Raw genomic sequence first — 18010 nt, 5'->3', positions numbered from 1 at the left:
AATGTGATTAGAAAGAAGGGATCATGTGATGTGGAGAAAGGGTTGTGACATGGCCAGGACAAAATTACCAAATTCTTTTCTGAAACCAAATTCTTAAGAGTTATTTTTCTATAATTAAAAACATGGATTTCATAGCTCCTCAGTTTTTTCTTGAGAGGAAAACTATACACCCTATCAGAAAGCATCTAGCAGCCATTTCTTAAAGAGTTTCATTTCTGTGGCTACGATCCAATGCAGTCTCCTCCCATACACATCATTCAACACAGGCCAATTCGGCTCCAGAAGCCCCACGGGAGAGCGATGTAACACTTACCTTGGCTTCACATTTCTTGTGACAGGAATACTTGCAGGCTGCAAGAGAAGGAAAAAGAAGGTGTGTTGAGCAGTCTCTCCATACTTTTTACGTTTCCATCTGTAAATTCTTGAGAAAGTCCAGACAGAGGGAGGTTGTTTTTCACTTAGGACACAACACTGAGTTCAACAGAGCATGGGGTGGATGGACATGGTGTCCAGGAACCCAGCCACCTCTGCAGTGTCAGCAGTGGCCCAGATGGCGCAGGGAACTCTGGACAGGAGTTACGAACACACTGGCTCTTCCAGGGGTTCAGGCCACCAGATCAGCACCTTGGGAGGAGAAAGGCAGCAAAGCTGAGCAGTAGAAAGTATCAGTGTTTGCCTGGAAATTACAGCTTCTCCCTGAAGAAAGGAGAGAAACTTGAAAATGCCCCAGAAGACTCAGAACTGGCGCCTTTAAATTAGTGAGAAATTGGACATTTGCCTTCTACGCTTCTTCCACTTCCGGATGACCTAAGAACTGACTGTCAGAACAAATCCACATCTAAATTCCTGCAGGGGATCCTTCAACCCAGGCCATTGTGAGGACTGAGAGAGGCATGTGCTGGTTCGGAGGCCCCAACAATGCAGAGAGAGCCGGAACCAATGCGGATTTCACAGGCCCGCCCTCCGTGGTCTGCAGCTGTGCCTACAGGACATGAAAGCCTCCCCCCACCAAAGCAGCTCGGGGCACTGGGGCCTGTCTGCCGATGCTCCCATGCAGAGACAGAAGGACGGGGAGACAGTGCGGAATGAAGCAACTGCACCAAGTAAGTGCAGTACAGGCACCCCTGTGGGCTCCAAGCAGGCATCTATCCGATAAACCCAGGGGGTGATTGTGGGATAGGGGACAGGGATCTAGGCTTGGGGGCACAGGACCTGGGGGCTTTCTGGCCCAGCCTGGCTGGGCTGCCCTAGGTGGAACCAGGCCTCTTTCCTCTTCCAGGGTTATGGTGATGCCAAAATGCCATCATCCAAGGGACCCTGCTTTGAAACTGCAAAGCACAGCATCAGTGTATAGAAGTGTGGGGTCCTGGAAGAACAATGCCTGAGGTCAGGAGATAGGTCCCAAATTGCGGTCAGCACTTCAGGGCCCAAACTTTTCATCCTCTATGTTTTCTGAAAGCCCTAACTCACAGCCCACCTCGGACTGAATGAGGGTGAAGCAAACTAATAAAGAAAAAGAGCCCGTGGCTGGGGATCCCTGGAACTCCAGCAGGGAACAGCCAGGGGTATTATCTTTGCAAGATCTAGTTTTTGAGCTCTTTCTATGCATCCAAAGTTTGTGAAATTATTCACAAAGACAAATATTTATTCTACATCTTCTAATGGGTCCAGCCAGAAAAGGTGATGAGTGATTTTCTAATCAAGATAGGCTAGCCATTGGAATAAAGGGGCTTTCACACCAGATTAAAATCTTAGACAGAAGGACAGCCAGGGGCAGAGGCCAGCAGGAAGAACAGAGATAGAGACGAAGGCAGTTGAGGGGCCCTCTGGCCTTTAGGGAAGATGAGAATTAGCGGAAATGCAGTGAAGACTTCCCCGGCTCCAGAGGAAGCTCTATCTGCACACACTGAATGGGGCGGGCCGGACCACTCAGCAGCCAGGACACAGGCACAGCCTCCTGTGGCAGCCAGCCCCTGAGATGGCCTCAGGGCTCCTCCTGGAGCCCGTGTCCCCGTGCGTCCCCTCACACAGTGACAGCAGGTCGTGTGACAAGGCAGGACGGTGGAGGGTGTGGCGAGTGACTTCTGCTCTGGGCTCCTGGACCTCCCCTCTGAGAGGAACCCTGCCCACGTGTGAGGCACTGAGGCAGCCCTGGGGAAGAGGCCCATGGGAAGAAATTGAGGTCTGCCGCCAGCAGCCAGCTGGGAAGCCACCTGGGAAGCAGGTCCTCCAGCCCCAGGAGAGCCTTCAGATGATGCAGCCTCCTAAGAGACGCTGAGCCAGCACTGCCCGGCCACGTGACTCCCAAATTCCTGATCCACAGAAATGGTGAGAACAGAAGCTACTGCCACAGTAAGTCACTAACTTTGGGAGTAACTGGTTACGCAGCAGATCAACAAACCGATTCAACCCAAAAAGGAACTCTGGTGTGTGGAACCACGACAGTGGTATGAAATAGTCACGGTGGATGGCGCACTGGGCTATGACAAGAGCCTTAGGCCATTACAGGGCAAACCATCACATTCACAAAGGTTAACTAATCAGACTGAATTGCATAAACCACCAGAGTCCTAAGGCGAGGATCCTGAGAGGTGGACCCACTGTTCCTGGGATGTAAGCCGGTAACCCAAGTATTATGAACTTTCCACCCAACAGCCAAGCACCACAGATGGTCCCTCAGATTCAGATTTCAGTTTCCATATATAAGTGATACCATGCAGTATTTATCTTTCTCTGTTTGACTTAGCACACTGCTGTTTCATGATGGTGAATGGCAGGATTTCCTTCTTTTTTCTGCCTGAATAATGTTTTATCACCTTTTCTTTATTCAGTCAACCATTGATGGACCCTTGGGCTGTTTCCATGTCTTGGCTATTGTAAATAACACTGCAACCAACGTGGCATCTATTGAAGATACTGATTTTGTTTCCTTTCACTATATACCCAAAAGTGGAACTGCTGGATCATATGATAACTCTATTTTTCACTTTTTGAGGAAATTACATACTATTTTCCATGATAGCTGAACCAATTTATATTCCCATCAACAGTGTACAAGTGTTCTCCTTTTTATTCTACCCTAACCAAAGCATGTTTTCCCTTGTGTTTTTGATGACAGCCATTCTGACAGGTGTGAGGTGGTATCTCACTGTGGTTTTGATTTGCATTTCCCTCAAGAGAAGGGGGCGAGAGAGGATGAGATAAGTGGATGGCATCATTGATTCAATGGGTATGAGTTTGAGCAAACTCCAGGAGATAGTGAAGAACAGGGAAGCCTGGCGTGCTGCAGTCCACGGGGTCGCAAATAGTCAGACACAACTGAGCAGCTGAACAACAACAACAACAGGATTAGTGATGCTGAGCACCTCTGCATGAATCTATTGGCCACTTTTATGTCTTCTTTGGAAACTGAGAAACTATCATTTGAGTTTTGGTATAATATCAAAAAAGAATATGCTTTCCTTTCCAAATATGTATCTTATAGAGCTAGATTTTCTTCAACGACTGCAACCAAAACAACATATTTGGGATGGTTAATTTTATGTGTCAAGTTCACTGAGCCACAAGATGCCCAGATATTTGGTTAAACAGTATTCTGGGTGTGTCTGGGAGGGTGTTTCTGAATGAGAAAAATATTTGAAACTGTAGACTGAGTGAAGCAGATTGTCCTCTCCAGTGTGGTGGGCTTCATCCAATTCACTGAGGGCTTGAAAAGAATAAATGGTGAAGTAAGCTGGCACATCGGTCATCTCTTGCTGCTGATTAGAACTCAGACAAGAACTACACACTGGCTCTTCTGGATCACAGCTTGCCAACTACAGACAAGACTTAGCCTCCATACCGTATGAACCAATTATTTGCAGTAAATTTCTTTCTCTATATACATCCTATTGGTTCTGTTTTGCTGAAGAACCTTAACTGATACCATGCTGAAACAGACTGATTGCAGAAGCAGCTAGGGGGATCCAGCCAACTAAGTCACACATAACGTGCACTCAATTTATGTGCATAAAGTAATACTATTCTTCTCGTGGCATGTAATGAGGAATAAAAGTGATATCAAAGACCCCTTTCTGCCATGGAAAAAGAAGTTGCTGAAGCAATAAAGAAGAAAAAATATTTATATCCACAAATGACATTCAGAATGGCTACTGAGAAATCATGACTTCTAAAAAGCTAACCTGTGACAATGCTTATAATGTTGCTCATATGTGCTCAGTCATGTGCGACTCTTTGCTACCTAGGGACTATAGCCCGTCAGGTTCCTCTATCCATGGAATTTTCCAAGGCAAGAATACTGGAGTAGGTTGCCATTCCCTACTCCAGGGGATCTTCCCAACCCAGAGATTAAACCTGGGTCTCTTATGCTTCCTGCACTGGCAGGCTGGTTCTAAACTCTATAAAATCAGACATGTGCAATGGACAGGTCCACATGTGGGAATTCGGCATAGGGGAGAAACACTGTCATATTCACTTACAAAAGGATGAGCCACACAACTAAACATGCTGGGAAAACCAGCTCACTCATGAGAAATAACCTAAATAACATGAATTCCAGATGAATCAACCATGAAATTGGAACAGAATTGGAAAAGCAGAAATGAATATTAGAATAAAGTATTGTAGAACATCATTAAGACCCCAGAGAAGGGAAAGCATTCTTAAACAGAAACAAAACAGAAATGAAATGAAATGAAATGGTGGGTAAATCTGAACTAGCCAAACCTTAAACCTTTCACATGACAACTACTCCATGAGCAAAATTAGTCAAGCAACTGCTCACAATGTTTGCAACATGTAAGCTGGAATGGTAAGGAACTGACGTTTCTGTAGGTCAAAATCCATTAAAAATTGGCCTAAATCCTATCTAATTTAAGGATAGAAACATTAATATTATAATATCAATACTATGATTTCTTAGAAATCAGGAAGAAAAAATAATCTAATTTTTTAAATGAGCCAAGGATTTGAAAGGCCAGTTTACTAAGTAGAACATTACAGGGACCTCTCTGGTGACGCAGTGGATAGGAATCCACCTGCCAATGCAGGGGACATGGGTTCAATCCCTGGTCTGGGAAGATTTCACATGCCAGGGAGCAACTAAGCAACTATTGAGTTTGTGCTCTAAGGCCCAGGAGCCTCACCTACTGAGCCCGCATGCTGCAGCTGCGGAAGCCCACACACCTCAAGCCTGTTCTCCACCACAACAGAAGCCTGCAGTCCACAACAAAGAGGAGCCGCCACCTGCCACAACTAGAGAAAGCCTGTGCAAAGCAACAAAGACCCAGTGTAGCCAAGAATAAATAAAAGAATCTGTCTGTCAGTGAGAAGGATGCAGGTTTGATCCCTGGTCCAGGAACTAAGATCTCACAGGCCGTGGGGCAATTAAGCCTGTGTGCCACAACCACAGAGCTTGTGTTCTAGGCCCCACGCACCGCGACTGCTGAGCCCACGTGCTGCAGCTACTGAGCCCCCATGCCCTAAAGCCCACGCTCTGCAACAAGAGAAGCCACCACGACGAGAAACTCATGCACCGCAACTAGAGAGGAGCCCCTGCTCACCACAACAAGAGAAAGCCCACGCACAGGAATGAAAATCCAATATAGCCAAAAATGAATAAATAATACATAACAGACATCTTTTCACTATCTTTTTAGATGCTCAGTCTCAGTGATAACCAGAGGAATGTAAAAAACATAATAGAGCATGACACCACTTTTCATCCACTGACTTGCAAAAATGAAAAGCAGAGAAGCATCAAGTGAAAGACTGAGTTAGGTTCAAGGCCAAGGTCCACGGTCAGCTCCCAAAGGCTCCCTCAGCAGTTCCCATTAGGGGTCTTTCTCCACTGGCGAAGGGGTATGTGGCCAGTGCGTGTCTCACAAGTTTCTAGGAATTTATGACACATGGAATCCTCACCTCCACAAGCCTGGAGCCTGCACCGCATTCCTTGGTCAAACAGGTTTCCAAAGTCCCAGGCAGGAATCCACTCTTAACAGCAGCAGCAACTGTCCAGAGCGTCTGGCTCTGAAAGGCCCCACATTGTTCCTTGTGGTCTTGGAACTGCTACTCTCCCGAAGTCTCCAGGAGCCTTGGAAATCCAGGCCACTGTTTTAGGCTTGTCATACAACACTGTACACATATTTACCCAGAGAGAGACAAGCCCTGGGTCTCACCTCTGCTTCTCTGCCTCTGCCCTCAAGCTCACCCAACCTGCCCTCAACCTCTGCCCCAGTTTAACCACACCCACAGTCACCAGCTACATGAGACGGTGACCAGATGCTCACAGCAGAGGGCCCAACGCCACATTCACTGCTTGGTCACCTGCTCCTTTTTCTTGCCTTGATGGTCCTAACTGACACCATGTCCTGGGGTTCTAATTCAGCACCTGGCAAAAAGCAAGTGCTGACATGCTGATCAGCCTATCCAGCCCTAAGCTTTGTCTTGTAATCCCCTAGCATACTGTAGACTGTGATAGTCTCACACACAGGGACAGAACTACCCCCCTCCCCAGATTGTAAGCTTCCTACTGACAGGATTCCCCGCTCAGACTCTGAGCTCCCCACTGACAGGACTCCCCCCTCAGACTCTGAGCTCCTCACAAACAGGTCACAGCTTTCTCATATTTTTATTCCAGCAGGCAGTTAATATGTGTTCAGTTAACCAAAGGGGAAAAGTCATTATCAAATATTCCTTACAAAGCCCCCCTCCATCCCATTTTCCCTCTGTCCTCTTTTTTGCTCTCTTTCCCAACCTTCATTTCGTTCAGGTTCCTCCCTACAGTTGTCTCTTGCAGCATTTCTTTTTTTTTTTTTCCATTCCAGTCTGTTCTCTCCTATTTCATTATTAAATTCAGGCAAACCATCTCTTCCAATGCCATCACTTCTGTCTGATCTGACACTGCATTCTCTCTGAATCCATCTCCTCCATGAGGCCAAGTTCTGCAGAACTTACAACTTTCAACACCCAGGAAAAGACTTACCCACTCAGGACTAGAACATCATGATCAACCACGCCAGTGCCCTCAAGTGTGGACTTGTAGAAGGATTTTCAGTGGAAGCTTGGCCACTTAACCCACCCAAGAGACCTCAGTGGAGCAGTGAGAACAGGCTACCTGTTCAAAGCCCTGGCAGGTGGGGAGGGCAGAGTAGGAACCGCTTCTGTGGGTTTCTGAGCAGCAGGAGGCAAACCACAACCAGACGCTTAACCCCATTGCGCACCAGCCATCTGTGTGGCTTTGCCTGTAGTTACAGTTTGAGAAACAGGGGTTAAAGAGCCTCTATGTACAAACAATAGCTTCTTAAAAATGAAATTTTTCTTCTAAGTGAGCCACATAAAAATAATCTGTGGCAAACAGGCTAAAATGTGAAAATAAGTGACTTGAAATCAAGAACAAGCTAGAAAAAGAATAGTAAAAATATTAGCCAAAGTCACAGAGTACACACCTAACCCTTCTCCATCATCACCACCATCAGCATGTGACACCATAACCAACAGGAATAACACCTAACACTACCAGACACTTCCTGGAGCCAATCAGTGTTCTCTGCGTTCCTCGTGCCTTTACTCTGTTCCTCACAATGACTCTAAAACAAAACTCAAGCACAGAGAGGCAGGGCAGGAATCCAAGCAGCCTGTCTCCAGGGCCCATGCTTCCCTACTGTTCCAGAAACAAGTCAAAGGAAGGGCCCCTCCAGTAAGACCTCACACAACTTGCGCATGATCACTGAGAGAAGCCATGTAATGTCTGCAGGCAGCACATACACACTGGCTCAATGTGCAAATGTATACAACATACATCTAAATTATTAGGAGGGAAAACTACTAAATTGTCTGAGATTTTTATGATATCTATATAGCTTACTGACAAAAGGAAGAGATCCTAGAGATTAACGACTCAACAGGCAAATTGTAAAGGTTGCAAGTTGAAGGCCAGGAAAGGCGCCTGTCCAGGGCCACAACTTCTGCAGGAGCCAACCACTGACCCTGCCAGGCCCTGTCTACACTCGTTGTGACTGTGCCAGGCTCCCAACCCAGCAGTACCCCCACATCTTGCCCCTGCCCATCCAGAGGGATGCAGTGCAGAAGGGAAAAAAGCCCAGCCTTCGGATGCAGACAAAAAGCACAGCTAAGAAGATGGCCACACAGCAACAACACACATAAACACCCAGCTCTCACATTTCTATCCCTATGGGCCCCGCCATAGGCCTTTTGTCCCTTGACAGTGTCAGGGGCTATGTCGCTGATGATGGCATTTTTGAGAAGGAGACTCACAATCACAATTCTTGGATCTCCCACACACATCAATTTAATTTAAGAAGATAATGTCTAAAAGACTCCTGGCACATACAGTCCTTTCCTTTTCAAAAAAGAGTAGCTATTGTTTATCAACACAATTTTTACAGTTAGGTACATAAATATGATAACCTATTGAGTAGTCTCATAGGTGTTTACAGTCTACCATATGCCAGTGCCAGTGCCAAGTTGCTTCAGCTGTATCTGATTCTTTGTGACACTATGGACTGTAGCCTCGCCAGGCTCCTCTGTCCATGGGATTCTCCCGGAAAGAATACTGGAGTGGGTTGCCATGCCCTCTTCCAGGGGATATTCCTGACCCAGGAACTGAATGTGTGTCTCTTATGTCTCCTGCATTGGCAGGCAGGTTCTTTACCACTAGCTCCACCTGGGAAGCCGTTCCCCACCATATGAGGGAGTTCTAAAACACCTTTTTCTGGAGAAAAGTCAGTAGATACCTCACGAACAATGATACAGGTGAGTCCCCAGCCCCTCAATGCCCAAGGGCTGACATTCACCACATTATGAACATACCCCGTGCTGGACCCAGAAATAGGGCATGATGCCTCCATGGGCACCTGTCACTGTGGCCTCCTTCCATGCCACCCGTGCCTTCAGGAGGACCTGCTCCTGTTTACTTCTCCCAATAGCACAGCCTCCAGTGCCCATAGCTAGGTAGCTGACTCCTTTGGCCAAGGATGTGGCTTCCTGGAGCTGTACATGCCACCAAGGTGGCCTCTGCCAGCTCACTGCTCCTGGCCACGTGCTTCAGGGTGACAAGTGCCACCACCTGGCCACAAGGGATGGATCCAGGGCCTCTCAGGGAGAGTCCATACACTTCCCTCAGCTGGAGGGCTCAGAACAGAGGAGTGTGGCCTTAAGACAAAACAAGGAGGCCAGGTGAGAATGGGGACTGTGGCATGTCTGCTGGGGTGTGCACACAGGGAAGGGGAGCATGAGTGCAGAGCGGCCCCAGGACCTGTGCCCAGCCCCAGACCTCTTCTTACTGCCTCCAAACCAGGCAAAGCATCCCAGCCAAGTGGTGGGGTGACAGTGTGTGCCCTGGTTTCCCCACACGAGAACACAATAGCAGTGTTCCTACGGGGAAATGACACGTGGAGATGAACCCCCTGAGGCAGAGGGCACCTATGGGACAGTCGCTAGTGAAGGACTTTCTTCAAGAAAAAAAGAACTAGATGGGTCCAAAAAGTGATTTCCACAGGGCTAGACTATGAGATTGGAGAAGGCAATGGCACCCCACTCCAGTACTCTTGCCTGGCAAATCCCATGGATGGAGGAGCCTTGTGGGCTGTAGTCCATGCGGTCGCTAAGAGTCAGATACGACTGAGCGACTTCACTTTCACTTTTCACTTTCATGCATTGGAGAAGGAAATGGCAACCCACTCCAGTGTTCTTGCCTGGAGAATCCCAGGGATGGGGTAGCCTGGTGGGTTGCCATCTATGGGGTCGCACAGAATCAGACATGACTGAAGCGACTTAGCAGACTATGAGATAAAACAGAACCACAGTGATTCTTAGACCAGAGAAGCATAAGCCAGACAGATCACGAGTTAGCACTGCACAAGGCCAGCCTGTTGCCACCCTTCTGCCCTCCCATCCTTTTATGTTGGTCCTGCACAGGGTCCTTGGGGCCGAGTTGGCCTTGGGCAATGCCGCACCCAGTGGTATCCTGAGATCTCACTGCCTCCCCCATAGAATTCTAGACGGTGCACAACCACACGCATGCACAACCACGTGCACGCATAGCCACACACACGCACAACCAGGAGCACACAGCCACACGCACACACAACCACATGCCACCCACACCACTCCGCCAGGCCTCTTAGTCCTCCTTGACATCTCACGTATCACAGGCACCAAATGCCATAAGACAGATCATTCAGAAACAAAGAATATTCTGGGCCCCTCCTGGCCCCTACAAGCCTGGGAAGCTGCAGGACAGGGAAGGAGGCGTGAGCCTGGAATGTGCTCTCATGCCAAGCCCTGGACGGTACTGGGGGCTGTCAGCATCCTTGAGGAGCTCTGGCCTGATGGGAAAGCCTAGCTGCTGGGCACCGCTGTCTCCAGTCTGGTCAGATCTCATTGCTTCCATTTACTTTGAAGAGAATAACTGTATCTTATAGGTCATTCAGGCAGAAGTACTGAGAGTTTTAAAAGGATGTTTGGGATAGCCCCTTAGACAACTCAGGCCTCCGCTGTACAGAGATGAGAAGGAAACTGACTCTCCCAAGAGCCAATCTGTTTGTCACCACCAGGCCATCATTAACCGTATGTGGGAGACAGAGCCCTTGGGCCTATGGAGCTAAACCAGCTTGGTCTGTGTTCATAACCTGCACATGTGGACAGCAGCCAGCTAAGGTCCCCCGTGTCAGCCACGTGGGAATCACCCCGGCACATTCAGGTGGGGTCATCGAGGAAAAATCATTATCACAGCAGCTGCAAAGCGAAGTGCCAGAAAGTGAGCTCAGCACCTCACACCCATCCCAGTCAGGCCCTGCACCAGCCATCCAGAGAACAATGTTGCAACCCACATCAGGGACTCAGAGAGGAGACTTTGATCTTAACAGACTCAGAGCACCAGCCTGTGCTCCTGGCCCAGCCTTGTCTTGGCCACGCCCTTCTCTGCATCTCCATGTGTGTGTGTATGCTCCTGTGAGCATGTGTGTGTGTGTGTCTGTGCGTGCATGTGTGTGCGTGTGCATGCATGTGTGTGCGTGTGTACGTGCACACCCATGCAGGCCTGCTGATGTGGGGAGAGGGCCTGTGCCGAGAGGCCTGGTGCTGGATCCATGCCCCACATGCACCCCCACAGGTGACGCCTCAGCCCCCAGGGCCTGGCTCACCCTTTCTAGGTGGAGAGGAACCTTCAGGCCCTGTGAGACAGGCTGCATACAAGGACAAGGTGAGAACGCCATGCACTCTGAGAAGCAGGTGCTTCTCAGAACTTTGAAACAGAGACCCGTGTGGGGTGAGGGAGGGAGGGCACTTGTGGCACCTCCAGGAGGCCGCAGCGGGGGAAGGAGAGGCGGGAGCTGGCTCCAAGGCACCGTCAGCGCTGACAGTGGAGGGGCGCTTCAGAGGAGGGGACACACCTGCCTCCCGCCCCCTCTAAGGTTCCACTGCAGTTTGGCCATCATGCGTCTTTCCTTGAGGCCGCCTAACCCCAAAGCAGCCTTCAGGGACCATGTGCCAGGGAGTCCACTGGGAGGATGGGGAGCCTAGAGGCAACCCTGGAACTATTCTACAGAGAAAATCCCAAACCCATCAGTGATAACAAGCCCAGAGCAGCCCAAAGCCTTCTCCCAGGTAACCCCACCTGCCTCCACTCTGTGACACAGAACCACGATTACAGGGTTCAAGGGAAACAATAGAAATCCTCCTCACATGTCCGTTATACAGATTTACTACCATGAAAACACAAAAAAATAGCAAGTTGGATTGATTACCTGGGGTTTAAACACCAAATACTGAAGCTGGTGGCTCTGTTTATGGACGGGCGCAATGCCTGACAACAGGCTAAAAGGACAGTAACGCAATGAACCATCACTCAAAAGAACAGAAAAATTTCATTTGTAAACTCTGGTAAGAGACCAGAAAACAAAAGGGGATGACTCAAGCTACTGACACTACAGGACAGAAGGAAAATAAGTCATGAGACACTCACGGCTGCCCCCCTCCTAAGACTAACTTTGCTCTTTCTGGAAAAATTTCTCATGAGCATATATCTGTGTAAATACGTTCCATCCCAGTCCAGTGAGGGTAAGGGGAAACTCAGGTTAAGATGGGGAATTCCATGATTTAACTTTGGAAACTCCCGAAAGAAGGTTTCATTTTGGGTTTTTGTTTGTTTGCTTTGCTTCAGTTTAATCGGCATGAGAAGGATCAACGTGGACTCACCTCGGCATGAAATCCCTCGACCTTCAATAATCTGTTTGCAAACCCCACAGACTCTGGCTTTTTTAAATGCCTTGTTCTTAAAACTGTGCAGACTCGCAGTTACTTCTTCTGGCTGAAAAAGTAAAGGGAGAGAGTGTCAGCGCTTCCATTGATAGTCCGTTTGCTCTTCCTTTTCCCTTTCAAGAGATAATAAATCCAGCCGAGTTGGTGAAGAGCTGAAACAGGAACTTGACCAGGCAAACAGAGCAGAACAAGACAGCACCTTGCCAAGGCTGGGATCCCGGGAGCCTGGGATACCTCATCGGCATGCTTAGTGCCAGAGCCCTAGTGATGACCCACATGCGCCCACCTCATAATCCCCTGGGTGAAGGGCTTATGCGATAGTGTATCAGCTTCCAGACTGCAGGCTTACAGCCACCACTTCTGTGACAAAAGAATCCACGTGCATGCCTAGAGTCTTAATGCTTTTTTCTAGGGAAGACACAATCAGCAAACAGCATGATTATAGCAGAGGACACTAACTCACTGGCCTTCCTGGCCCCTTAGCCTCTCTGAACTCAGGTACTGGTGGAGAAGCTGTCATCAGACCACGGTGACAGGACAGGCGGTTCCTCTTTAAACCTGGTACAGCATCAAATCCATTACACACACAGGCACGGCAAGGAGAGGGACCACTTAGCCACCATTTCCATGTTTGTAGTGTCAAGCAAGGCTCACAGCTACGGCTGAGGATCTTATAAAAATTCAATTTGCCTTTGAAACTAAACACCAATCATATTCCCATTTTCTGATATGCGACAGAGCATTCTAACATAACCGATATCCGCATGGACTCTCAGAGGCCATTACTCACACCAGAATAGCTAAAATTCATTGAGAAGAAGAAGTGTTACCGAGAATGGAGACAAATGGTACAGCTACTTTGGAAAGCAGCTTGACAATTTCTTAACACATATTTTTAAATCTACACCAATCTTACGACTCAGCAATTCCACTCCTGCTGCCGCTGATGCCGCTGCTGCTGCTAAGTCGCTTCAATCGTGTCCGACTCTGTGCTACCCCATAGACAGCAGCCTACGAGGCTCCTCCATCCATGGGATTTTCCAGGCAAGAGTACTGGAGTGGGTTGCCATTGCCTTCTCCGAATTCCACTTCTATAGACACTTAAAAAATATGTCTGCAAAGACATGTGTGAGAATGATCAGAGCTACCTTTTTAAAAAGTGCCCCTAACAGGAAGTAACCCAGATGTCCATCACAAGGAACCTGGACAAACAAACCATGGTATATTCATAAAATGGATATATATCATATATCCAAATATTTGCTTGGGTATACACAAGAGTAAGCTACTAATACGTGCAACATCATGGGTGAACATCAAAAGCATTATCAGGCTGAATGAAGAAGTCAGATATGAGCACACAGGGACTGATGAAAAGGCAAATGAACCTATCTAGTTCCTCAGAGGCAGGAAAAAATGAGGTGAGCTCTACGATGTCTCCAAATTCCTACATGGAGAAAGATTTCAGGATGCAGAGAGGGAAGGGCGAACCAGTATACCACATGGGTTGAAGGAAAGGAGTTAAGAATTCAAGCTGAATAAGCCAGCAAGAAAGAGTTCACTAAGGAGAGTACTGGAGAAGAGAGAGCTGCAAAGAACTCTTAAGATCTTCAGAAGGGCCCTCGGAAGCATTCAGCACAGTACCGGAGAGCACGTGTGTACGCACAGCTATTTGAGGAAGATACTCAAGGCTGGGGAAAGAACCCCCATTTAAGGAAACAGTGCTCACACAGAGCCGAAAATAGTCCTTCTTCCCACCGCCAGACCAGAAAAACCCAAGATTCAGGGAATATTGCATAGAAAACAGGAGGATCTTGCCTCAAAAGTGAGGAATGATTAACTATAAACTGAGCACTGCTCCGGGTCTCTCCAAGTAATTTAACTGCATTTCAGAACAAAGCTCAAGAATATCTGTAGAAATAAAAAAATACCCAACACCCAGTAAGGTAAAATTCACCATGCCTGGCACCCAATCAAAAATTATCAGGCATGGAACTTCCCTAGTGGTTCAGCAGCTATGACTCCATGCTCCTAGTGCAGGGGGCCCTGGTTGGACCCCTGGTCAGAGAACTAGATTCCACACGCTGCAACTAAGGATCTCAACACCACAACTAAGGATCCCAACACCACAACTAGGACCTGGTGCAGCTGAATAAAAACAAATAAACACTTTTTTTTTTTTAATTATCAGGCATGCAAAGCAACAGGAAAACATAACCCATAATGAGAATAATCAGTCAATTGAAAGTGACCCTGAACTGACGAGAATAAGCACACAGGATATTAACAGAGTATTATAACTATATTCCATTTGTTCAAAAAGGTAGGTAAGAAAAGATCCAAAACAAACATTTACAGAAGCAAATGCAAATAACTGAGATATTAAAATATTAAATATTTTAATATTTAAATTAAATATTAAAACACTGGATTAAATTATTAACATATCAGACACTGCAATAGAACAGATTAGTGAATTTGAAGATATCACCATGGAAACTTACCAAAATAAAGCACAGAAAGAAAAGACAACCTATGTAAATAAACAGATAGATAACAAACAAAGAGAGTATCAGTGAACTGTGGGACTTTTAGCAGCTTATAAGCCCCTGAAAGAAAATGGGTGGGTGGAGGGAGGTTTGAAGAGATAATGGCTGAAACTTTTCCAAAACATGAGAAGAACTATAAACCCATTGATCCAAGAAACTCAAAAAAATCTCAAGCAAAAAAACATGTGACAGAAACTACATAAGGCACATGAAAACCAAATTGCTCAAACCCAGTTATAAAGAGACAGTCTTAAACAAAACTGCAACAGACTCACAAATACAGAAAACAAACTTATGGTTACCAAAGAAGTATGGAGGAAAGGGAGGGATAAATTAGGAGTAGGGATTAATGAACTAGTATAAATAAAACAAATAGGCAACAAGATTTACTGTACAGCATGTAGAAGTATATTCAATATCTTACATTAACCTATGATGGAAAATAATCTAGAAAGAAATATATATATATAAATTAATCACTTGCTGTACACCTGAAACTAACACAACACTCTAAATCAACTATACTTCAACTGGAAAAAAAAGAGATCTTAAAAGCAGCCAGGGAGGCAGGGGAGCACAAATTACACTCACGGGATTAAGCATTAAAATAACAGTAGATTTCTCATTCAAAAAAAAAAAGCAAGTGAAAACACGGTGTAGCAATATAAAGCACTAAGAAAAAACTGACCAATCCAGCAAAAGCACACTTCAAAAATGACAGTGAATTATAAACTTCCTAGAATATACAAAAGCTGCAATAATTTATCACCAACTGACACATACTACAAGACATGTTAAAGATAGTCTGAGCAAAAGGAAAATACTATTAGATGAAAATATAGCTTTACACAAAAGAATGAAGACCACTAGAAATGATTAATTACATGGACAAATATGTAAGGTCTTTTACTTATTACTTAAAACTCATCAGAAGATAATTAACTATTTAAATAAAAACTAATAATGATACATTGTGAGGTTTAACATAAGTAGAAGTAAAATTTATGATAAAACAGCACAAAGCTCAGGAAAGGAGAAATGGTAGGTAGTATGAAATTAAAAGAGGCTTACTCCTTGGAAGCAAAGTTATATCCAACCTAGATAGCATATTCAAAAGCAGAGACATTACTTTGCCAACAAAGGTCTGTCTAGTCAAGGCTATGGCTTTTCCTGTGGTCACATATGGATGTGAGAGTTGGACCGTGAAGAAAGCTGAGCACTGAAGAATTGATGCTTTTGAACTGTGGTGTTGGAGAAGACTCTTGAGAGTCCCTTGGACTGCAAGGAGATCCAACCAGTCCATTCTGAAGGAGATCAGCCCTGGGATTTCTTGGGAAGGAATGATGCTAAAGCTGAAACTCCAGTACTTTGGGCACCTCATGCGAAGAGTTGACTCATTGGAAAATACTCTGATGCTGAGAGGGATTGGGGGCAAGAAGAGAAGGGGACGACAGAGGATGAGATGGCTGGATGGCATCACTGACTCGATGGACGTAAGTCTGAATGAACTCTGGGAGTTGGTGATGGACAGGGAGGCCTGGCGTGCTGCGATTCATGGGGTCGCAAAGAGTTGGACACAACTGAGCGACTGAACTGAACTGAACTGTTACCACTGTAAGGCTCTCATAATATACACGAAGCAATACACTATCACTTGAAGGCAGACTGCGACAAGCTAAAAATCTATAACATAAACCTAAAGCAACAACTAAAATAATGAGTTGTAGGTAATAAATACAACAAAGAAGAGAAAACAAAATTATGTTAAAATGGCAAGAAAAGAGAAAAAGCAGTAATAAAGAACACATAAGAGAAATGGAAAACAAGCAGCAAGATGATAGACTTAAACCTCAATATATTAGGAATCACATTAATGTAAACAGTTTAAACATCTCATTAAAAGGCAGGGATTGTCAAATTATATTTTTTTTAAAAAGTATAGAAAAATATACAACGTTAGTGTTAAAGAAAAGCTGAAATGACTATATTAATAACAAAGTAGATTCCAGATTAAAGAATACTCCCAATGATATCCATCTGAGCCGCCAGGGAAGCCCCAGTGACATAGAGAAGCACTACAAAATGATAAAAGGGTAGAAACATCAAGAGAAGATAACAAAGTTACGCATTTAATAACAAAATTCTCAAAATATATGAAACGAAAACTGACAGAATTGCAATGAGAAATAGGCAAACATAGACAGTCAGAAATTTCATTACCCCACACTGAATTGTGTCCCCACCAAATTCATATATTGAAGCTTTAACCTCCAATGTAACTATGTTTGAAGTTAGGGCCTTCAAAGAGATAATCAAGGTAAAATGAGGCCATAAGGGTAGGGACCTAATCCAACAGGGCCGGTGTCCTTATATAAAGAAAAGGGGATACTAGGGAAGCTTGGCACACAGAGGAAAGTCCATGTGAGGACGTGGTGAGAAGGTGGCCACACAAACTAAGCCAAGAGGGAGGCCTTAGGAAAATCCAAGCTTGTCAATACCTTGATCTTGGACTTCCAACCTCCTGAACTATAAAAAAATAAACTGCTGTTGTTTATGACACCTAGTCTGTGTTATTTCATTATGGTAGTCCTAGCAAACTAATATAGCCTTTCTCAATAATTAATATTATTTTTAGAAATAATGGATAATTATTGCAGAACATAAGCAAGGATACATAAGCTTTGAACAATATTATCAATATCTTGACCTAACTGACATTACAGAACATTTGACCTAACTGCGGCAGAATACACACTCTTTTCAAATGCATATGAAATATTTAGTAGACAAGTCTAAGAAAATTTTCAAGTATTCAAGTTGTACTAAATATGTTCTCTGACCACAATGGGATTAAATTAGGAATCAGAAACAGAAAGATTTTAGTAAAATCCCCTAAAGTATCTGGACATCAAATAACACACTTCTAAATAGTGTATAGATTAATACACCACGGCAAGGCACTGCTATTCCAAACTTGTTTACCTGTCTGTTTCTGCTTTTTTCAAGAGACCGTATACTTTTTGATAGTAGGGCTCTTGAACTCAGTGCTTACAAAAGAGGAATGAAGATGCTACTATCATGAAGTCCATGACATTGGCAGGGCCCTTCTGTACTATAAATAATCAACACTGTTCTACATGGAGAGCATAGGATGCAAGCTCAAGACCCCGTAGCCAAGGGAT

The 18010-nt window shown here is 45.5% G+C and overlaps 1 protein-coding gene across 8 annotated transcripts in view; it reads right to left on the bottom strand.

Moving 5' to 3' along the window:
• The window catches only part of TNS3 (tensin 3), a 222886-nt gene that overhangs the window by 165280 nt on the left and 39596 nt on the right, over positions 1–18010 (bottom strand). For 6 of the 8 annotated variants that reach the window (XM_061414398.1, XM_061414397.1, XM_061414396.1 and 3 more), the window contains exons 2-3: positions 12217–12328; positions 314–351 (exon numbers count right to left, since the gene is read on the bottom strand). Coding sequence is in view for 4 of the 8 variants with exons in the window: in XM_061414396.1 (XP_061270380.1) it covers positions 314–351; positions 12217–12328 (150 nt within the window). In the remaining 4 variants the exon portion in view is untranslated. The remainder of the gene's footprint in view (positions 1–313; positions 352–12216; positions 12329–18010) is intronic. The other 2 variants (XM_061414399.1, XM_061414400.1) reach the window with 1 other exon arrangement.

The sequence above is a fragment of the Bos javanicus genome, chromosome 4 (assembly GCF_032452875.1).
Source record: "Bos javanicus breed banteng chromosome 4, ARS-OSU_banteng_1.0, whole genome shotgun sequence".
Lineage (NCBI taxonomy): Eukaryota > Metazoa > Chordata > Mammalia > Artiodactyla > Bovidae > Bos > Bos javanicus.
Note: the sequence above shows the minus strand (reverse complement) of the source record. Positions and strands in the feature narration are given on the sequence as shown.